At 43.1% G+C, this 23,328-nt stretch overlaps 1 protein-coding gene across 4 annotated transcripts in view; it reads left to right on the plus strand.

Annotated features, from left to right (window-relative positions):
• LOC146865549 (baculoviral IAP repeat-containing protein 1-like) overlaps window positions 1-23,328 on the plus strand; it is an 851,823-nt gene that overhangs the window by 172,098 nt on the left and 656,397 nt on the right. For all 4 annotated transcript variants that reach the window (XM_085632363.1, XM_085632364.1, XM_085632365.1 and 1 more), the window contains exon 5: window positions 12,647-12,698. In XM_085632363.1, coding sequence (XP_085488489.1) covers window positions 12,647-12,698 — 52 coding nt within the window. The remainder of the gene's footprint in view (window positions 1-12,646; window positions 12,699-23,328) is intronic.

Genomic DNA, 23,328 nt, shown 5'->3' on the forward strand with positions numbered 1-23,328 from the left:
CAACTTTTAAAATACATTAATATTCCTTAAAAATCACTACTGTAACCAAAAGGCTTTTACTCAACAGTTTACAGGAGATGTCCAAGGACTGAATCTAGGATCCAGTCCTCTGTTTAGAAAAGTAATCCACAATGTAACTAATTGCATTTGACTAGAAATTCACATTCAGCTCATTGTTGCATTGTGTTTGAAATTGTGTTGCCCATTGCAACAACTGTAACTACTATACTTAAAAGTCTATTGCCTATTTGCAAAGTATTTAAACTAAAGTAATTCATTTTGATAAAGTATGTTTTGTATTGTAATGTATAATGTAAATAAATTAAAAAATATCTAAAAATATACAGTTTACAAAATGTAGTAAATCAGTATCAAAATAATCAGTATAACAATTAATACATTAAAAATTGTCATTTACAAAACCTTTGAAATTCACTGAAAAAACCATAGGTTTCAGGCCTGATATAGTTAGGAATTAGCATTTAAAAAAACCTTAGAAATTCACTGAAAAAACAATAGGTTTTAGGGGTGTTATAGCTAGCTGGGCATTTCACTCGAACAAAACCATTGAAATTCCTCCGATATAGTTAGTTGTTCTAACTACATATCGCGCGCCCGCTGTCCACTGCTGATGATGTCACATATCACATCATTCATGACATGGTCAGTGACATCACTGATGACATCTCAAATGACATCACTGATGACATCACTGATGACATCATCCACGTGACAATCAGATACACCTCATCATACACTAGTATAACCTTTCATCACTCACTGTAAAATAGAGTGCCAGATTTAAAATCATTGACACACCAATACAAGTTTCTAAACACCCACTCAGTGATTCCTAGATCTATCCACACATGTAATCACTTACCTATAGATTCACTCATACATGCTGTCAATGATCAATAGAACACTATCAAATATACTTATACACCTACATCGACATTACACACCAGCACACATCCTAATCACTTATGAAGTCATCCTACTCACTTATGCAAACAATGGATCATACTTACTTTTACTTAGCTATACACTTATAAAAACACCACTTCATCTATTCATATAGATAATAACTCATACTTAGTGTGTTATAAAAACACTATTACAAGTATACAGTTATCCATACAGTCACTCATACAATCACTGAGTCTTATGTATACTTATTTATATACAACAACTGACACATACACTGGCTTTTATTTTTCTAGTTTGTTGGACATGTACCACTGAGACTTATATTTGCTCATCGCCACACCCATAAAGATATTCACTCACCCAAACAACTGTTATAACATGTAGTTTTAACTTCATATACCTTCTGAATCAACTACTCACACATCTTTTGGCAGTCACACACCCCCCACCAAACCACACACACATTCACTCTCCCATACAAATACTCAGTTAACTAATCAATAAATAGTATAGACTTTCACGTAGCTAGTAACCAACTAGTGCAGCAGTTCACACAACAACTGATAAAGTGATACAGATATTCACACAGTTTAGTCACTATCCAATATATTTAGTGAGACACTATAAATTAATTAGTAAACAGTCAATCACACTGCTACTAAATCCTCCATCCAGATATTTATTTTTATATATCCGCTCATTCTTCAATGCAAATTGTTATATATATATATAATACATATTTAAATAATGAACCAAACCACATTCACTGGATGATGTCATCAGTGATGTCATTTGAGATGTCATGAATGATGTAATATGTGACATCATCAGCAGTGGATTGCGGGCGCGCGAGATGTGGTTAGTACAACTAACTATATCGGAGGAATTTCAATGCTTTTGTTCGAGTGAAATGTCCAGCTAGCTATAACACCCCTAAATATATATATATATATGTTTAGCGTTTTGGTTCTGCCGCAAGTGACGCACCACCAGCAAAGAGCGCCATGACTGTCCCAATTGAACCACCGTTTGCAGCTCGTGAAAACGATCAGGGACAGTGGTTGCCGCCGAAGACTGGCTTCGGTTTGGACTCTGTGCAGCCTTAAAATTGGTTATGCGACGGAGCAATGATGAATACAGCAAAGAAATGACACTAAATAAAATGGCATTACCCATTGGAGGGTGTGACTGTGGGGTAAGCGCACTACAAGTTCCAGCATGCTTAGAATAAAGTCCCATCAGGGCGTCCACTAGAGGGCAAAAAAGTATAAAATGAGCATGTTACTAAGGGTGTGCCTTACCTATATGCCGGGGCTTACCTTCGAAAAAGGTCATGAAGACCGAAACGCGTCAGGACTGCCCACGCTGTAAATAAATGCATTTGACTTTCATCATTGTGAGTGCGGCTATGTCTTTCCCGCCAGGAGAGAGTTTGTGAAATGTTCAGCGGTTTGGTTCCGCCGCAAGTGACGCACCACCAGCAAAGAGCGCCGTGACTGTCCCGAATTGAACCACCGTTTGCAGCTCGTGAAAACGATCAGGGACAGTGGTTGCCGCCGAAGACTGGCTTCGTTTTGGACTCTGTGCAGCCTTAAAATTGGTTATGCGACGGAGCAATGATGAATACAGCAAATAAATGACACTAAGCAAAACGGCATTACCCATTGGAGGGTGTGACTGTGAGGTAAGCGCACTACAAGTTCCAGCATGCTTAGAATAAAGTCCCATCAGGGCGTCCACTAGAGGGCAAAAAAGTATAAAATGAGCATGTTACTAAGGGTGTGCCTTACCTATATGCCAGGGACTTACCTTTGAAAAAGGTCATGAAGACCGAAACGCGTCAGGACTGCCCACGCTGTAAATAAATGCATTTGACTTTCATCATTGTGAGTGCGGCTATGTCTTTCCCGCCAGGAGTTTGTGAAATATATATATATATATATATAAATATATATATATATATATATATATATATATATATATATATATATATATATATATTTTTTTTTTTTTGAAGGAAAGGATAAATCAGGTCATGCTTTCGCACATAATGGTGGCACTTTATATTTATTTCTACCTCATACTATGCATTCAGACATGTAATAACCACACTCAAGCCATATTCATATCTATCACTAGCATTCAGGCTGTTATGTATAACCTTCGCTGGTTCATTACTGGATTATGTGGCACTGTTTTTTCTGTTTTATTAGTGATATTTTTATCCTATTTATTAACAGTTTTTATACCGTGTTACATTCTTTTATCCATTACCAGTGTTGTTATAAATATATTTATATATGTATTTGCATTATTTTTTCACTTTGAATTGCACAAAGTGAACCAAGTGATATATATTTAACGATGATGCTGTTTTAATTTTATTTGTATTTTTTACAGATACATTGCATACATCATCTAGTAATTGCGTGATGCATTTAAGCAATTTATGGCGATTGTAAAATGAAATGAACATAATCTGTCTTCTTTGCATAGTCTTTTTCTTGTGTCTATGATCACCTGACACAGGGAGTGAACTCACCCTGCATGTTTAAATGGCTTTGGCAAACTGTTACCTGTGTGTGATCAAGGGCACGGCTGTGCTCGAAACGCGTCACTGAGCAGAGGAGCAGAAATAAAATCTTCCTGCCAGCAATTGGGGTCCGTTTACTCTGTTCGCCGCTGCTTCTGTGTGTTTGTAGCGGAGGTTCGAGGAGTTCAAGGAGTTGTATATATATATATATATATATATATATATATATATATATATATATATATATTCATTCAAACACAAGATTGCCCAAAACGGAAAGGCCCACAACAGGTAGATCGCGGTCGGTGAGAAATTTTAATGAAGGCTGTCAAATGAATCTTTTATGAGAAAAACATATAGGAAACTTAATGTAGAGTGTACATAAACATGTACATACCCAAGGACTTATGTGATTCAGAAGTTCATTTTTTATTATTCAATTTTTTTAAAGTTTAAATAGAAAAAGAGTAAGGTTAATTTATACATTGGATCAAAGATTTTGTATCATCCTCTCCATGAGCATAATTGTCTATTGGTACAATTGTTTCTGAACAGTATAGTTAATGATCTATAAACACAAAATCATATTGATGCATTAGATATACATATATTTACAATAGATGTCGAACAAAACATAATAAAAATGAAAAAAAACGAATTATACAAGAACATTGAAATATGTCCAAAGGGGTTACATGTGTTCAGTCCTACTCATTAAATATTATCTACATTAAAATGACAATATGCATATTTACAGTGGTTGTAACGTCACAGAAAACAGTGATTATTGAAACTATAGAGTAGAAAGAATCTAGAGTGTTTCTATACACAGAACATAAAGAAGGCTGAAAGAAACAGGGCAAATATACTGAAGCCGGATAGCAAGCAGAAGTGTACCTAGTGAATTAAGCATGTTAGTAATAGAGAGGATGCCAAGTAGTTTTAGAGTATGGTATATCTCCATATAATAATGTATGTGCATGCACAACTCTGATCATGCAATTTATGACCAGCTGCTGCAATGGTCTGTGTCAGTATAATATTTGCCTTATAATAAGGTACCTGGCTCAGTGACGTTGTAATCATACGTTCTTGGTCGGAGCTAAGGGCAATAACTGGCGGGCTAGATCTAAATGTAAGAGACCCCCAGAAAAGGTGTGATTATTTTTATCAAATCAAGGGCATGTGCATTACTAGTTATATTGAGCAAAGGAAGAAGAAAGAAAAGACACTCACCCTGCTGGCGGTTAGTGCTTGGGGACATGGGTTTATAAACTCACTCAGAATGACGGAGTTCCTAGGAGGATAGTGAATAAGACATTCTGTCACAGGTGGCATATTAGGCACTATATAGTCAAAAATCGGTCCTGAGCTATGTCGGGGTGGCCTATATCTTCAAGGGAAAGGCTACGGTGTTTGACTATTTCTAGGTACTACAGTTAGTGTTAACGGTATATTATACACCGATAGATAGCCTACCTGAAGGTGTACGTTGCCTGGCGTCATGCGGATTCCCGATAGTGTGGTAAACGCTGTCCGATAACCATGATGTTCGTGTATTTGGGGACAGCTCGTTCGCACTCGCGGCAGCCTCCGTCTATGTCATACCGATGCCGAAAAGCACCGTGCTGGAAAAATGCCGTGCGGTCAAGGGACGTGAACGGTAAACGTTTCGCGTGCCTTCGTGTTGCTGGATTTTACGTATTGAGCCTGAAAACCACACATGTGTAACACGTCATAGCAACACGTCGGTGAGCATCCGGCGCATTTGGTTCAGGGAGCAAATAATTGCGCCATCTTAACTGTGTAATTTAGAGCAGAACATACATAAATATAGTTAGTAAAAAACTGTGCATTCAAAGTTCATGAAAGGTACAGGTGTAGCGTACCTACAAGTTGCTAAATATTGAAGGCTGGTCCTACTGAGATGATATAGTACAACGTAGCTGGGCATTGCTAGACATCCAATGCATTAAATTGGAAGAGCAAATATCAGCGCAATCTTGACAGTATATTAGAGGTAATGTTTAAAAAGAACTGACCTTGTTGTATGTACCACTAGGACCACAAGGTCTCATCTGATAATGAATCCAACTTCTCTAATGGAGAATAAAGGGGTATTAGACCATATATATTAAGGTATCATCATTTCATTGTGATGGACTGATTATACAAGGGGCAACATTATACAGAGAAAGTAATGTATTAATGTAAACAATGAGAATATTAGATAAAAAACAGAGTTCTGCTGGGCCTGGAGCGCAATAAATGCTGTATAGTTTAGCATGCTGACCATACAATTATTTTCAGTTTGCAAACAATGGATTTGAAAAATAATCGCTGTAAGTAGCACGGGGCAGATAATGATGTTACTCTTAGATTTATAATGGACTCAGTTTGGCTAGTTGCTGTTAACCTCTTCTGTGCCCATGACGAGATGGTCTCGTCATGGAGCACAGTCGCGCTGTGCCCATGACGAGACCATCTCGTCATGACACCCACCCACGGGGGAAGCGCAGGCACAGGAGGGGGAAAAGGCCTGGCAGCGAAAGGGTTAAATCTTATTGCATGGCTCCACGGAATTTCACTATTGAGGTCCCTTTTGTATGTGTCCAAAGTGAAAATCCAAAAGACCTCCCTACGTTTTTGAATTTCTGTACCTGTGGGGCCATTGGTATGGATTTTCTCAAGGATAAGCCATTGTATGTCTTTAGTGGTGTGGTTTGCATCTACATAGTGTTGGACCAATGGGGCATGCAATTTCTTGGTTCTGATAGCAGACCTATGTTCTGTGAGGCGTGTTACCATCGATCGTGAGGTTTCCCCCACATAGGTCTTTTTGCAGGGGCACATGATTAGATAGACTATGTTTGTCGTTTTACAATTAGTCAAACTTTGAAGGTATCCACTCATTCCATTTACTGAGTATTTTTTTGTTTCTAAGGCAAATTGGCAAGCCACACATGACATGCATTTGTAGTTCCCTACTAAGATGGTGGCTCCACTCAGCGTGGTCTGTGTGGGTTCTTTCAGTGTGTTTGTCATGCGTGAACGTGTAATAAGATCTTTTAGATTTTTGTTCGTACGATAAGCAAACATAGGTTTAGGTATTTGTTCAGTTCTGTTCCTTGTTGCATTCAGAATATGCCAATTAGAGTTAACGATTAGGCACATTTTGTCATTCATGGTAGAGTGGCGGGTAATAAACACCAATCGATCGTTCTGTTTACGGTCCTTGGGTGTAAGCAGATGTTGGCGGTCATAGTATTGTGCTCTTTTGTAGGAGTCACATACTAATCTCCTTGGGTAGCCGCTGATTATGAACTTCGCCTTCATTTCAATGGCCCTGTTATCATAATCAGCCAAATTCGTGCAGTTCCTGCGTAATCGCAGGAACTGGCCAAATGGTATGGTGGTTTTTTGTGTCTTCGAATGATAACTTGTAAAATGTAGCAATGTATTGCGTGCAGTGGATTTTGTATATAGATCGACTATCAATTTCTGTTCATTCACTTTAATCGTGATATCCAGAAATTCTACACAGCAGTTACTGCTAGTTGCTGTGAAGATGATATTCGTATCACACAAGTTTAACCAAGAGACAAACTCTGTGAGTTCATCAGTAGTCCCATTCCAGACAAAAAAAAACGTCATCTATATATCTGGACCAGCTAGTGATGGACTCACTGAAAGGTGCTACCTCATTGTAGACAAATTTATGTTCATAGTGTGCCATGAAGATATTCGCTACTGTGGGGGTACAAGATGCCCTCATGCTGACACCATTAGTCTGCTGAAAAAGTGATCCATTGAATTCAAAAGTGTTTTCCTGTAAAACAATGGTTAAGCAGGACATAATGAAAACTTTGGGGAAATCTATGTTAAAAGACTCAATGAACCATAATACAGATTCTAGGGCCCCCGTCTGTGGGATGTTACTATATAAGGCCTCTATGTCCATTGTAACCAGAGTTTGTGTCATGTCATTGAATGTAAGATGTTCTACTTTATTAATGATATCTCTGGTGTCCCGTATATATGATTGAATTTTGGGGATGTTGGGCCTCAGAATTGCATCTACATATTTCGAGAGGGTCTCAGTAACGGACCCAATGGTGGTTACTATGGGTCTATAGGGGGGGTTTGTAATATGTTTGTGAATTTTGGGGACCCCATATATGGATGCCAGTCTGGGCTTGGTGACATTGAGATATTGCCATTCTTTTTCGCAGATTAGGTTCTCATCTAGGGCTTTGCTTGTTGTCTCAAAAATTAGTTTAGAGACCCTCTTTGTGGGGTCCAATTGGATAGGAATGTAGTGTTCTGTGTTGGAGAGCATTCATTCAATGTTTGTGACATATTGATTAGTTTCCATTAGAACAATGCCCCCGCCCTTATCGCAGCCTTTAACTGTAATCTCTTTATTGTGAATCAGGTTGTGTAGGGCTTTGTATTCGTCCTGAGTTAGATTATATGTTGGCATAGGAATATATTTTAGGGCAGCTGTAAGTTTATTAAACACCACATGTTCAAAAATAATAATTTCAGGTCCCACTTGTTCAAGAGTGGGAAGAAACGTATAGGGAGGTGAGAGACCTGATCTGTTCAGTATCTGTTGACTCTGGTTTATTTGGCCTTCGAAAAATACATGCAATCTGATTTTTCGGAAAAAATATAATAGATCTTGAAAGATTTCAAATCTATTTGCTTTTGTATGTGGAACAAAGGAGAGGCCTTTTGTAAGAAGAGATTCAGTATGGCAGTCTGTTGTCTGGGTACTCAAATTGAAGATGGGTATCTGGCTTACTCGCGCCAATATTGGGCATGTCTCGTGACCAGGAATTGAGGGTCGTCTTGGTAAAAATTCTGTCCTTGCTGATAATTCTGAGGTTGTTGGTAATTCCCTCGGTATCTCGGTTGATATCTCGGTCGCCATCTGTTTTTCTGTGTTCCACGTCTGGCTGAAAAAGCCAAGCGATCTCCTCTATTGTTGCCTGGCATGTCTCGTCCTGGATTACGGGGTTGGTACTGATTGTACACTTCCCCTTCAGAATCTGATGTATCAGAAAAGGTAATGACCTTTTTAGGAAATCTATTAAATGAGGGCTGATATGTGTCTTCCTGTATAGGTTCCTGTTGGTAAAAATGGTCTGCCAGGTATGGGTAAGTTTTTTCTTGGCTGGCGTACCTCACATTTTTTTTAAATTTGTCTGTCTTCCTTTTTAGTATGTATTCATTGTATGAGGCCATCTCAATTTTAACCTCTTCTAGCTTCTTTTTCTCTTCTTCAATGGCCTGACTTCTTTTAATCTTAGCCTCTAACTCCTGTATATCATCTAACAGCGATTGTGCCAATTCTTTGGCTGTCTCTACTATCAAGATCATTAGGTCGCGGGAGCACATGTTAGCAATGAGTGACCAGCGTTCTAAGAATTTGCGAATTTTTGCAAATAGACCATGGATGTTTGTAACTCACAATCCCTGCGGGATTACCCCTGCTTTAAGATATTTCAGCATAAAATGTCTGTGTCGTTCAATTCGTTTAACTTTTTTCTTAAGAGATGTAAGTTTGTTAATGTCTTCATTGCCTATAGTATTGGTAGAATTAAGTATATTGCTACCTCGCGATGATTCACCCAAAAGTGAGGCAAAATCTGCGTCGGTGAAACCGAACGTTTGCAATTTATCCATAATGGGATAAAAAACCCAGCCTCTAATTCTACTCTATGAGTGCTGGAAGAGAAGAAAGAAAGGGCTTAAGCTCAAACATAGGGGGCTGAAGAAGAACCCCAGCCTCTGATTCTACTCTGTGAGGGCTAAAAGAAAAGAGAGAAAGAGCTTAAGTTCAAGCACAAGGGGCAACGTCCCTAATGGATATTATGATTCAGTGTGAAATGGCCATGGAAAAAGCGGTGCTGTCAGCTGAAGTCAAAGTATGGAAAGATAAATGGAGTAAGAATATTATACCCTTGTGATTAGAAATAAGGGTAAATACAGGATTAAGATGAGAGAGAAAGATGCAGATATGTGACAAACCAAGCAATTACAAAAATCTATTCAAATACAATATAATATATTTAAAAAAACAACCCCACACAGACAGGCTGTGGAGAAAACACTATGTAGTAAAGAAGGGGTACCCCTAATGACGTTTCCTATATCAAGGTCTACAGAACATCTATGAGAAAAACATATAGGAAACCTAATGTAGTGTGGGCTGACTAATTAAGTAAACATGTACATACCCATGGACTTATGTGATTCAGAACTTCATTTTTGATTATTCAATTTTTAAAAAGTTTAAATAGAAAAAGAGTAAGGTTAATTTATACATTGAATCAAATATTTTGTATCGTTCTCTTCATGAGGATAATTGTCCATTGGTACAACTGTTTCTGAACAGTATAGTCAATGATCTATACACACAAAATCATATTGATGCATTAGATATACATATATTTACAATAGATGTCAAACAAAACAAAATAAAGAAAAACATTTTAATTTCAAAGACAGATGTCTTGCAGCCGTGGTCGGTAGTAGGAGTACCTGCAGGGCGGTGACGTGGGGAGGGGCAGGGTGGGGGTCAGTAAACTATGGATTACGGAGGTTTACAGGTAAGTTAACATGTAAATTAATAAAACGAATTTCGTTGCGTGCACTGCATCGCATTTGAGGATGCAGTGCACGCAACAAGATTCGTTTTATTAATTTATATGTTAACTTACCTGTAAACCTCCGTAATCCATAGTTTACTACCCCCCACCCTGCCCCTCCCTCTCCCCACGTCACCGCCCTGAAGGTACTCTTACTACCGACCGCAGCAGATGTCTTGCATGACTAGATATAATAAAACAGAGAAAAACATATTAATTTCAAAGACAGATGTCTTGCATGGCTAGATATAATCTACGTGCGTTTCGGCGTTGTGCCTTCATCAGGTAGCCATGTATTCATAATTCCTGGAGGGATAATAAAAATGAAAAAAACCTAATTATACAAGAACATTGAAATATGTCCAAAGGGGTTACATGTGTGCAGTCCTACTCATTAAATATTATCTACATTAAAATGACAATATACATATTTACAGTGTTTGCAACGCCACAGAAAACAGTGATTATAGAAACTATAGAGTAGAAAGAATCTAGAGTGTTTCTATACACAGAACATAAAGAAGGCTGAAAGAAACAGGGCAAATATACTGAAGCCGGATAGCAAGCAGAAGTGTACCTAATGAATTAAGCATGTTAGTAATAGAGAGGATGCCAAGTAGTTTTAGAGTATGGTATATCTCCATATCATAATGTATGTGCATGCACAACTCTGATCATGCAATTTATGACCAGCTGATACAGAGGTCTGTGTCAGTATAATATTTGCCTTATAATAAGGTACCTGGCTCAGTGACGTTGTAATCATACGTTCTTGGTCGGAGCTGAGGGCAATAACTGGCGGGCTAGATCTAAATGTAAGAGACCCCCAGAAAAGCCGTGATTATTTTGATCAAATCAAGGGCATGTGCATTACTAGATATATTGAGCAAAGGAAGAAGGAAGGAAAGACAATCACCCTGTTGGCGGTTAGTGCTTGGGGACATGGGTGTATAAACTCACTCAGAATGACGGAATTCCTAGGAGGATAGTGAATAAGACATTCTGTCACAGGTGGCATATTAGGCGCTATATAGTCAAAAATCGGTCCTGAGCTATGTCGGGGTGGCCTATATCTTCAAGGGAAAGGCTACGGTGTTTGACTATTTCTAGGTACTACAGTTAGTGTAAAGGGTATATTAGCTGACTGATATGAGTCAAATGGCAAACTATCAAGAGGTCACGATGTTCCAATTATCACGGATGTTGATCATGCAATCCAATGTACGAGTTTCAATCGCTTCATTTTCTCGGTAATCCGATGGGTTACCTAATCTACTGAAATCTATTTATTATATGGGTAGGTCCTACTACTGGGGAAATGTGTATTATACACCGATAGATAGCCTACCTGAAGCTGTCCGATAACCATGAGGTTCGTGTATTTGGGGACAGCTCGTTCGCACTCGTGGCAGCCTCCGTCTATGTTATACCGATGCCGGAAAACACCGTGCTGGAAAATTGCTGTGCGGTCAAGGGACGTGAACGGTAAACGTTTTGCATGCCTTCGTGTTGCAGGATTTTACGTATTGAGCCTGAAAACCACGCATGTTTAACACGTCGTAGCTAGACGTCGGTGAGCATCTGGTGCATTTGGTTGAGGGAGCGAATAATTGCGCCATCTAAACCGTGTAATTTAGAGCAGAGAATACATAAAAATAGTTAGTAAAAAACTATGCATTCAAAGTTCATGTAAGGTACAGGTGTAGCGTACCTACAAGTTGCTAAATATTGAGGGTTGGTCCTACTGAGATGATATAGTACAACGTAGCTGTGCATTGCTAGACATCCGATGCATTAATTTGGATGAGCAAATATCAGCGCCATCTTGACAGTGTATTAGAGGTAATGTTTAAAAAGAACTGACCTTGTTGTATGTACCACTAGGACCACAAGGTCTCATCTGATAATGGATCACACTTCTCTAATGGAGACTAAAGGGGTATTAGACCATATATATTAAGGTATCATCATTTCATTGTGATGGACTGATTATACAAGGGGCAGCATTATACAGAGAACATAATGTATTATTGTAAACAATGAGAGTATTAGATAAAAAACAGAGTTCGCCTGGAGCGCAATAAATGCTGTATAGGTAAGCATGCTGACCATACAATTATTTTCAGTTCGCAAACAATGGATTTGAAAAATGAGAGTGCTCATGCAGGGGCTAGACATTAAATTATAGATACCTCTCAATAAGGGAAAGAATTCCACCTTGTAAACAACTCAAGCTTTGTACTCTTCTTTGTCACTTACAAACCTGTGTAGTGAAAAACAGAGTTGTAGTTATTCATAGCTTTTCAGTGACTTACCTGTGTAATCTATTAGTATTAAGGTAAATCTGTGTAGAATATGGCATTCTTGCCAGACAGATATAGACATCTTTAGATGAATTCTGTCCACAGCCTTATAAATCTAGAGCTTTTCAATAGCAACATATACATTTGTGCCACTAATGAGCATCACCGCATATTTTACCTGGTTTTTGTTTGGTAATTGTACATTTTATCTTTATCTTGTACAGGGGAAAGACTTCATTTCAAGGCGGACAGAACGTTTATCACCAAGAAAAGCAGGTACAATCATGGCCTTTACCTAGTAGTCCAATGTTCCACTTCCTATCAGGAGTGTTGCTCTGCCAAAAATGTGTTGTCAAAGCTCTTAGGGTACATTTTCTTTTTGTTATTATAAGAGTAAAATATCATTCAAGAAACATAACACTGTAATCAAAATGTAGGACTGCAAACTTATCTGCATTTTTTGTTTTATATAATTTTATGTGATTTACTATGGAATAATCTCCCTCGAAACTCTGTATCGAGGACTAGCGCTGCAGAGCATGCTTACCAACTGATTTAAGTGTAGGTAACTTAAAGGTTGATAAAAGGTGGGAGGAGAAATGATACTCAAATCAGGGTATTGTGAGGTACAATCTACATTTACACGAAACAAAAGTAGCCTTCATCTGGAGTAAGTCGCGTGTAGATGGGTGAGTGCCAGGGTCAGTGGTAAAATGTTGGGGTGGGGGGGTAGGGTTGAGCGGCCAGCGCCCAGCAGGCAAGGATGTAGTCAGCAGAGCTCAGGTCAGTGGTTGTAGTCTCCGGTAGGGTTTGTGAATGGTGGGGGCTGATATATGTGAGGGTGAGTGGTCCTGAAGTGATGGGCAGGGCCAGTGTGTGTGTTCTTCGGCTACTGACCATGTGGTAATCATAACGTTGCTGGGGCAGGAGTGTTAGGTAGCATGTTACAGCTTGGCCAGGACAGCCTGGTTGGAGAACGGCAGTGCAGGTTAAAAGCGGGGAGAATTGGAACTAGGGGGAAGATGTGCCTATTTTTCCTGGGTGGCACATTTAGTTAGGGGGTTAGAACTAGAAGAAGGTGAGAGGAGGTAAAAAGGAAACTGAAGACAGACAGATTGGGGGTGGTTAGATAAACATTCATGGGTTCAAGAAGTGGGGTATCAGAGAAAGATGGCCTGAAACTACTAGCTTGTATACAGAATTACACCTTAATGACATAGTGAACTTTGCATTCAATATTACATTACTCCTTTGTGCCATTGGCTTCAGGGCCTTCTTGACGGTCCAATCAGAGGTCAAGAGATAAATGTAGAATGCGTTTATATTGGGGAACTTGCCCTTATGCGTGGTGAGCCTTACTAAAACACGTGTTCCTAAGAGTTGGTTGGTGGGTGACATTAGCTCTGGCTGCTGCACAGCTTCTTTGATGCAAGGCATAAACTCAAGGAATGGCCCCAGTGCAGTCAAAAACAAGGTTAAACCGCATGGAGAACCACAACTGCCACTTTAGTTTATAGAAAAGCTCATTTATTGTGGTGAGCCTCCAGTCCAGGGACCTACTTTTGATGTCAAGATCACACGTTCAATGCATGGCAGATCAACTCAGTCTTTCATCCTTCCGAGGTTGATAAAATGAGTACCCATTCAGTTGGATAACAATTAACATTTGTTATTCAGCACCAAGATGCCCCATAGCGCGAACGTGCACTTTACAAGTGCACATGTTATGTTTACACATTAACAGTTGAAGGTAGATAATTCCATCAGTTACACTTTTAAAACTACGTTGTACCTGAAAGAATAACCTTGCAATTAAAGAGTACTAGCAAAATTTACACTAGTGGTTGTAATTTACACAAAACAGGCTGGGTTGCAGTAACTATATACCGGGTGAATCCCTGAACTGAGGTCAAAATGCTGGTACAGCAAAGAAATCATCTTGGCGTTCAGCAGATGAATGTCCTACATCAGTTAGGCAAACATGGTGACTTCAGGGACATGTAGTCTTATGGTCACTCTAATACGATAGCACCATGAATATACTGCTTTGCAGTCCTGTTTGGACCTCTTCCTTTTATGGAGCATTTTGCTATTTAATTTAGCTCTTGTTAGTAGTTGTTTTTTCCTTTCATATAATTGAACTCTTCCCGAAGCATCCCCAAACTCACAGGTCAACCAGCAAACTTTTACCTTTAGATGCGTGTTCTCTGTGATACACAGAGGCCTGGGGCCTGCTCTTCTGAAAGCCACTGTGAAATCCCATCCATAGGGATTTCCCACCCTTTCAATTCTCTTCGCAGACCTCTCTCAGAATGGGCTTAATTCCTGACCCCAAATGATCCAATGCATTTACTTTCAACTATCCGCCTAACCTCTCCAAATCTAGACATGAAACACTAATCTCCGACGTCTACATCTGACCAAAAAAGGGCATTCTTTCTAATGACCTCATTTTCTACACCAGAAAACGGGCATGTTGGTGGAAGGTCATCTTCTCCATGCTTCGAATACGTCTAGATTGCTTAATTCCTCTCAACCCATAAATGTCTTCGGGGAGACTCAATCCCCTCCAGTAGCCTCGCACACCGATCGACCTTTGTCTCAGACGGGTAGCAGGCTTAATGTTCCACCCATTTTGCCGTTAGCAAGCTAGATGCTCGGCATTTTCCCCATTGGGATACCCTCCCAAGACATACCCCTTCCCCTCTCTGCCGTTGCTCTTCCATCCTGGGCTTCACTTTCCAAGCCTTCTCTACCGATGGAGCACACAAGACTGCCATTAACGATACATCCTTATCCTAACACACTTAATCACCCTATGAGCCCCTCCATTATACCACACTACTTGCCTTCTACCAACCTTCCCTCCCCTGCCACTCCTTTCAATCGAGCAGGGCTCCAACAAGTTTTTAAGGATGCATCCCCTCTACCGGACATTCGCATCCCCATCTTACCTCATCCAGATATCATTCGAGGTCCCCCCTCTCCACAGGATCCCACCCCTCAGTTCCTTTCCATGAACCAACATTCAGACCTGGTGGCTCGTCTGAATAAGTTATCTCTCCAAGTGAACCTTCTCACTCACGAATTGTTAGCCTTCTCGCTTGATCATCTGCCCCAGCTCAATTCTCTTAGTTCCCTAGGAGAGTTGCCTACAGTCCCCACCAGTGCTCCTCTTGGCCTTGACCAGCACTCCTCGCACCCTATCTCTAAAACCTTACCCTTCCCTAACGCCCCTTCTCGCCCTAAGAATGATGGTCGAACTTGCGACCAGCAATATTGAGGATCTACTCCTCTCTTACTCAATCACTCTAGAAACTGGCAAGGTTCCTACGGCCCAAATTCAAACCATTCTCGCCAACCCAGACAGGGAACACTCTAACAACCACAGAGTCGTAAATAGGGACAACCTCAAGCAAGTGAATATTATTCAGACTCCTACATCACACACGCCTATACGTCTGAAATGCGCACTACTCAATTGTAGATCAGCAAACAAACATGCCTCAGATATCTTCGACCTCATCCAAAACAATGAGCTGGGTATTTTCATCCTCACAGAAACATGGCTAAATCCTTCCTCCACCCCCATATTAGACCTTCTAGTGTCTCCTAGTCATGACATAATTCGTCTAGACAGAACCATGAAACAGGGCGGAGGACTAGCTTGTATACACCGGAACACACTATCTGTCTCCCACATGGAGACCTCCACCTCATCTGTAGTTGAATACCTTTGCCTCAACATCTCTAGTAACCACCTCGCTGTTTGCAAACTTCATACTTTTTACCACCCTCCTGGCGATAACTTCCTCTTCATCAAACAACTAATGAAAATTATATCTTCCAATGATGACCCCTCAGTATCCCAAATCTACCTTGGTTCTTTCAACCTTCACTGGTCCAAACCTAATGACCAAACAGTGATCTGCCTTAACGCATTCTTATCTGATCTGGACCTTACCCAATTCTGTGACCAGCCAACTCACAGCAAAGGTGAAATTCTGGACCTATTTCAAAAGATAATACCATCACATTGGAGGACATCACCCCTTGTTATTGGGCCGACCACTACACTATCTTCTTTATCAACAGGGAGGTGATACGGAAAAGGGTCCAACCAAAGAAAATTAAACAGTGGAAAAGAGACCTCATGAATATTAACACAGACTGTCTAGCTATCGAATTGAAAAAGGCCTTGTCTTCCCAAGTTGACATGACTGATGTACATGATCTCACTGACTTATATACCTCCACTATCTCTGGTATCATGGATTCAATTGCACCTTTACAGCATAAAAATGCCACCTCTAACCTAAGGGCTGCTGTACGTCTATGGAGATCAAAACCTTCTGTGTATCATCTAAAATTCCTTAGATCGGTTAGGAGCTCCTACAATAAAAAAATCAAGACAACTAAGGCCGATTACTTCAGAGCCCAACTTAGTCAAGCCTCAAATCGCCCTAAAAAACTTTTTGAAATTGTCAAACAGCAATCAGCAACAGCACCCAACCACTTCGAATCAGCAGACAATTCAGCTTCATGCAACAATCTGGCTATCTTCTTTATGGAAAAAACTAAACTCATTAGTCTTGATCTTGAATCTAAGAGGGCCCTATTTATATCATCTGACAGTGCGGCTCCTGCTGCCCTCTCTGAGAGTCTAAAGCATCTTAGTATTAGCACCAAGAACAATGCCACTTGGGGCTCCATTTCTCCCCTCAGTGAAAACGACATCTACAAAACTCTTCTTAGCATCAACCCCTCTAATCACTTCAGCGACCCATTGCCACTGTCTGTCTTCAGAGAAATCAAGGTTGCCCTTATTTCCCTTGGGACAAAGATTGTCAACGCCTCCTTTATCTCAAGGCCAGATCCCAGAATGTCTAAAAGCAGCTCAGGCTTCACCCATTCTTTAAAAATCTGATGCGGACAGAACTGACCTTAACAACTTTTGTCCCATCTCCAACATTCCTACTCTGACTAAGTTTCTAGAAAAATGTGTTCAATCGCAACTCTGTTCGCAAATTGAGACTTTCAATCTCTTGGATCAACATCAATCTGGTTTTAGGAGTGGTCAAAGTACCGAATCGGCGCTCCTTCACATCATGGATGACATCCTAAAAATGTTAGACCATAAAGAATCCTGCCTACTAATCCTCCTTGATCTTTCCTCTGCATTCGACACGGTTAATCACGATAACCTCTTAGCCATTCGGGATCACAGGATGGGCCTTTCCGGTCTGGTATTGCAATGGTTCGCTTCCTTACTTCACAATAGATCCCAAAGAGTTCAGGTGAACCATACCCTATCCCAACTATCTACAGTCTCCATGGGGGTCCCGCAAGGGTCTGCGCTTTCTCCCATACTCTTTAATATTTTCCTGGAACCGCTAGCGAACACTCTAAAATCCATGAACATTCTTTTGCATATGTACGCGGATGACACGCAACTTAACCGGAAAATCAATTCTTCTGAACATCTCATTTCACTCAATTCCTCCTTGACAATTACCCAAAACTGGTTAACTAAGAACCATCTCCTGCTCAAAACCCCCAAAACAGAATTCTTTCTCATATCCCCTCCTAAGCACACCCCCAAGATTGACCTCTGGATGAAGCACCTCACTACCTTCAACTACTCCCCTCGTATCATCGACTTAGCAAAATCTCTTGGAATCCCCCTAGACTCGCACTTGAACATGAAGAAAAATATTAGTAAGATGTGTTAGGGTGCAAACCACCAAATGAGGATTCTTAGAAACCTAAAACCTTTCCTCCCTCAAGAGGACTTCAAGCAGGTGGTTCAAGCGCTTGTCCTGCCAAAGCTAGGCTATGGTAGCACAACGCTCTGTGGCCTCCGCAAACATACCTTGGCCCCACTCAGGGCTTCATAGAATGCAGCTGCCAGACTGATCACTAATACAAAAAGAAATGATCACATTTCTCCAGCCCTAAGATCACTAAAGTGGTTACCCTATGAAGCAAGAATACAACTAAAGATTGCTTGTTTGGCGCACAAAGCCCTCCTCTTCAAAACCCCTGGTTACCTGGCTAAACAATTAGAACTATCAGGTGGGGGCAGGCCATCAAGAAGTGCAAATTCTCTACTACTGAAACCTCAGACCTTTCGCAAAAAGAGAATGAGGCTCCGAGCCTTCTCTGGCTCGGCACCAAAGATCTGGAACTCGCTCCCACCGAAATCCGCAGAATCCCCTACACAGCTACTTTCACACATGAAGTAAAAATAATCCTAATGAACAAGTTCCTGCCTTGAATGATCATGGTTCGTCTGTTTTCTAATGTCGTCTGATTTGCTTTTTTATTTTATTGGCATAACAACTGTAATACCCAGGATTGTCTACCTTACCGTACTGTTGGGCATCCGTGTACATTTTTATTAGCTCACTATGTTATCCTCTCTTACTCCCTCTACAATGTTCCCCTTTACCTTGTTCTTACCTTCCATTGTTGTGAAGCCTCTGGTCCAGGCAACACTCTCCCCAGCAGCTCCGCTCATAGCGTTTCCCTGCTTCAGCGCCAGGACTTCCCGCCTCCCGGGTTCGCGCCGGCAATCCGCCGCCATGACGACTTTTTCCAGCGGTCCCTGGCCTTCCCTGTCTGCCAGGAGACTCACTCCCCAGCTCTTCAGTCAGTTTTTTTATTTTTTTAATTATTGTTAGCTTCATTGGACTTCACTTTCTCTGGGCACAGTCAGCTGTCTCCCACACCTGACTTGCTGCCCGCTTTCCCACCTTCAGCCTTCCCTCCGTCGCTGACCCACCCCCGCCTCCCCACCTCCAGTCCCGGCCCTCCTCCCCTACTTAATGGCGGCCACTGCGCAGTCGCGCTAAAGGCGCGCCTAAGGCAAGCCCATCTGCGCCCATCCGCGCCTGGACCGCTCCCAGTGCCAGACCCCCTGGCCACCGCGAGAGCCCCGACATCTGATGCCACTACGATGCCAACTTCCTCCACGAACTCAACGCCGGACGATCACCCAACTGCTTCCATGCCACCCCGAAGCTCACCCACAAACCCTTCTCCTGCCGAAGCTGCAGCTTCACCAGCCACAGAACACCTGCACATCCTGCCCCATCCACCAGGGTAGGACGCAACCATCTCAGATGCATACTACTCAACACCCGCTCCGTCCACAAGCACACCATCGAACTCTGGGACCTACTCAACTCAACCTCCCCAGATGTCGCCTTCCTAACGGAGACCTGGATGAACCTCTCCTCGGCACCCGACATTGCCATTGCCATCCCGGACGGCTACAAGATCACCCAGAAGGACCGCACCAACAGACCAGGAGGAGGAATCGCCATTGTCTACAGGAATACCCTCAGAATTTCAACCAGCACCAAAGACACCCCCAGCGCCGCCGAACACCTGCTCCACATGTCTTCCAGATCCACATCGACCCCAACACCACCCTCAGAGGAACCCTCGTCTACAGACCCCCCGGACCCTGGCCACATTTCAGCGACTCCATCACCGACATCTTCAGCATGCACGCTTTTGCTTCAACAGACTACATCCTCCTCAGAGACCTGAACTTCCACCTCGAGAACGCCGACGTCAGCAACGCCATCTCCCTGCTCGAAAACGTCGCCAACCTCGGACTCAAACAGCTTGTCACGACCCCCACCCACTCAGCCGGACACACACTCAACCCTATCAGCCACACCATCGAACTCCACTGGACCGACCACCGCTGCGTCCACTTCACCGTCAAGACACCCACCACGCACCACCACCCTACCGCAGCTGGAACAAGGTCACCGAAGACCAGCAAATTGGCACCCTCGCCCGAGACCCACCAACCAACACCACCGACGCCGACTCAGCCGCCCGCAACCTCAGACAATGGCTTGACGATTGCGCCAACAATTTCGCCCGATCAAAAAACCCTCCAACAGACGCACTGACAGAAAGGCCAGCTGGTTCACCACCGACATCCAGGAATCCAAGCGGGCTTGCCGAAGATTCAGGAAAAGGTGGCGCCAAGAACAGACACTGGACAACCAACCCTCAAGCCCTCAAGAACGCCCGCCGCAAGCACCACCAACTCATTCAAGCCACCAAAAGGACCTCCTTCAAGGAATGCATCGACAACAACGCACACAACAGCAAAGAGCTCTTCAACATCGTGAAGGAATTCTCCATCCCCAGCTCCTGCTCCAACGACATCCCACCATCGCAAGACCTCTGTGACGCCCTAGCCACCTTCTTTTACTGCAAGATCGCAGACATCCACAACAGCTTCAACACCCAGACCCTCCTGACAGCCACCGCCACTGCAGACCCACCACCCCCCAACCTCACCAACCTCCTGGTCTCCTGGACCCACGTCAATGACAACGATACCATCAAAACCATGAACACCATCCACTCCGGCTCACCTTCCGACCCTTGCCCTCACCACATATTCAACAAAGCAAATCGCATCATCACACCCAACCTTGGAAGATCAACAGCTCCTTTACGACCGCCACCTTCCCGGAAAGCTGGAAGCACGCCGAAATCAACGCTCTTCTCAAGAAGCCCACAGCGGACCCAAAGGACCTCAAGAACTTCCGGCCCATCTACCTGCTCCCGTTACCGGCGAAAGTCATTGAGAAGATTGTCAACAGGCAACTGACCCTCTACCTCGAGGAGAAGAACATCCTGTACCCGTCCCAATCCTGATTCCGCAGCAATCACAGCACCGAAACTGCCCTCATCGCTGCCCCCGATGACATCAGGACCCTATTGGACAATGGCAAAACCGCGGCCCTCATCCTCCTGGACCTCTTGGCTGCCTTTGACACCGTCTGCCACCACACCCTACGCACACGCCTCTATGACGCAGGGATCCGCGATAAAGCCCTGGACTGGACCACCTCCTTCCTCACCGACAGAACCCAGAGGGTCCGCCTCCCCCCATTCTGATCTGAAGCCACCAAGATCACTGGATTCATGCTAGCCTGGCTGAAGAAGGGTGACATACCCTGAAACCGGTCCCAGGAGGCTTGTTTCCGGTCCAGAGAGGACCTGGCCTGGCAGTTCGGTCTGGACTGTTCCCATGAGGCACAGGGTCAAGACTGATTTGCATATGGCTGGATCCAAACTGGGGTGGCGTAGTGGGCAAAAGAACGATGGATTTAACCCAGATCTTTTGACTGGGTGAGAATGTTTGCATTGTCAGCATTCCGTCCATCATTTGTTTGTTGTAACACTTTTCTCCCTAAGTGGGATGGGTATGCCCAGACGTGGGTCCCTTGATCACTGTGCCACTGGATTCAAGCTAGCCTGGCTGAAGAAGGGTGACATACCCTGAAATGGGTCCCAGGATGCTTGTTTCCGGTCCAGGGAGGACCTGGCCTGGCAGTTCGGTCTGGTCTGGTCCCATGGGGCACAGGGTCAAGACTGATTTGCATATGGCTGGGTCCAAACTGGGGTGGCGTAGTGGGCAAAAGAACGATGGATTTAACACAGATCTTTTGTCTGGGGGAGAATGTTTGCATTGTCAGCATTCTGTCCATCATTTGTTTGCTGTATCACTTTTCGATCTAAGTAGGATTCGTATGCCCAGATGTGGGTCCCTTGCTCACTGTGCCACTGGATTCAAGCTAGCCTGGCTGAAGAAGGGTGACATACCCTGAAACCGGTCCCAGGATGCTTGTTTCCGGTCCAGGGAGGACCTGGCCTGGTAGCTCGGTCTGGACTGTTCCCATGGGGCACAGGGTCAAGACTGATTTGCATATGGCTGGGTCCAAACTGGGGTGGCGTAGTGGGCAAAAGAACGATGGGATTTAACCCAGATATTTTGACTGGGGGAGAATGTTTGCATTGTCAGCATTCCGTCCATCATTTGTTTGCTGTAACACTTTTCGCCCTAAGTGGGATGGGTATGCCCAGACGTGGGTCCCTTGATCACTGTGCCACTGGATTCAAGCTAGCCTGCCTGAAGAAGGGTGACATACCCTGAAACCGGTCCCAGGATGCTTGTTTCCGGTCCAGGGAGGACCTGGCCTGGCAGTTCGGTCTGGACTGGTCCCATGGGGCACAGGGTCAAGACTGATTTGCATATGGCTGGGTCCAAACTGGGGTGGCGTAGTGGGCAAAAGAACGATGGCTTTAACCAGATCTTATGACTGGGGGAGAATGTTTGCATTGTCAACATTCCATCCATCATTTGTTTGCTGTAACACTTTTCGCCCTAAGTGGGATGGGTATGCCCAGACGTGGCTCCCTTGCTTACTGTGCCACTGGATTCAAGCTAGCCTGGCTGAAGAAGGGTGACATACCCAGAAACCGGTCCCAGGATGCTTGTTTCCAGTCCAGGGAAGACCTGGCCTGGCCGTTCGGTCTGGACTGTTCCCATGGGGCACAGGGTCAAGACTGATTTGCATATGGCTGTGTCCAAACTGGGGTGGCGTAGTGGGCAAAAGAGCGATGGATTTAACCCAGATCTTTTGACTGGGGGAGAATGTTTGCATTGTCAGCATTCCATCCATCATTTGTTTGCTGTAACACTTTTCATCATAAGTGGGATGGGTATGCCCAGACGTGGGTCCCTTGCTCACTGTGCTACTGGATTCAAGCTATCCTGGCTGAAGAAGGGTGACATACCCTGAAACCGGTCCCAGGATGCTTGTTTTCGGTCCAGGGAGGACCTGGCTTGGAAGTTCGGTCTGGACTGGTCCCAAGGGGCACAGGGTCAAGACTGATTTGCATATGACTGGGTCCAAACTGGGGTGGCATAGTGGGCAAAAGAACGATGGATTTAACCCAGATCTTTTGTCTGGGGGAGAATGTTGCATTGTCAGCATTCCGTCCATCATTTTTTTTCTGTAACACTTTTCGACCTAAGTGGGATGGGTATGCCCAGACGTGGGTCCCTTGCTCACTGTGCTACTGG

The sequence above is a fragment of the Triturus cristatus genome, chromosome 2_1 (genome assembly GCF_964204655.1).
Source record: "Triturus cristatus chromosome 2_1, aTriCri1.1, whole genome shotgun sequence".
Taxonomy (NCBI): Eukaryota; Metazoa; Chordata; class Amphibia; order Caudata; family Salamandridae; genus Triturus; species Triturus cristatus.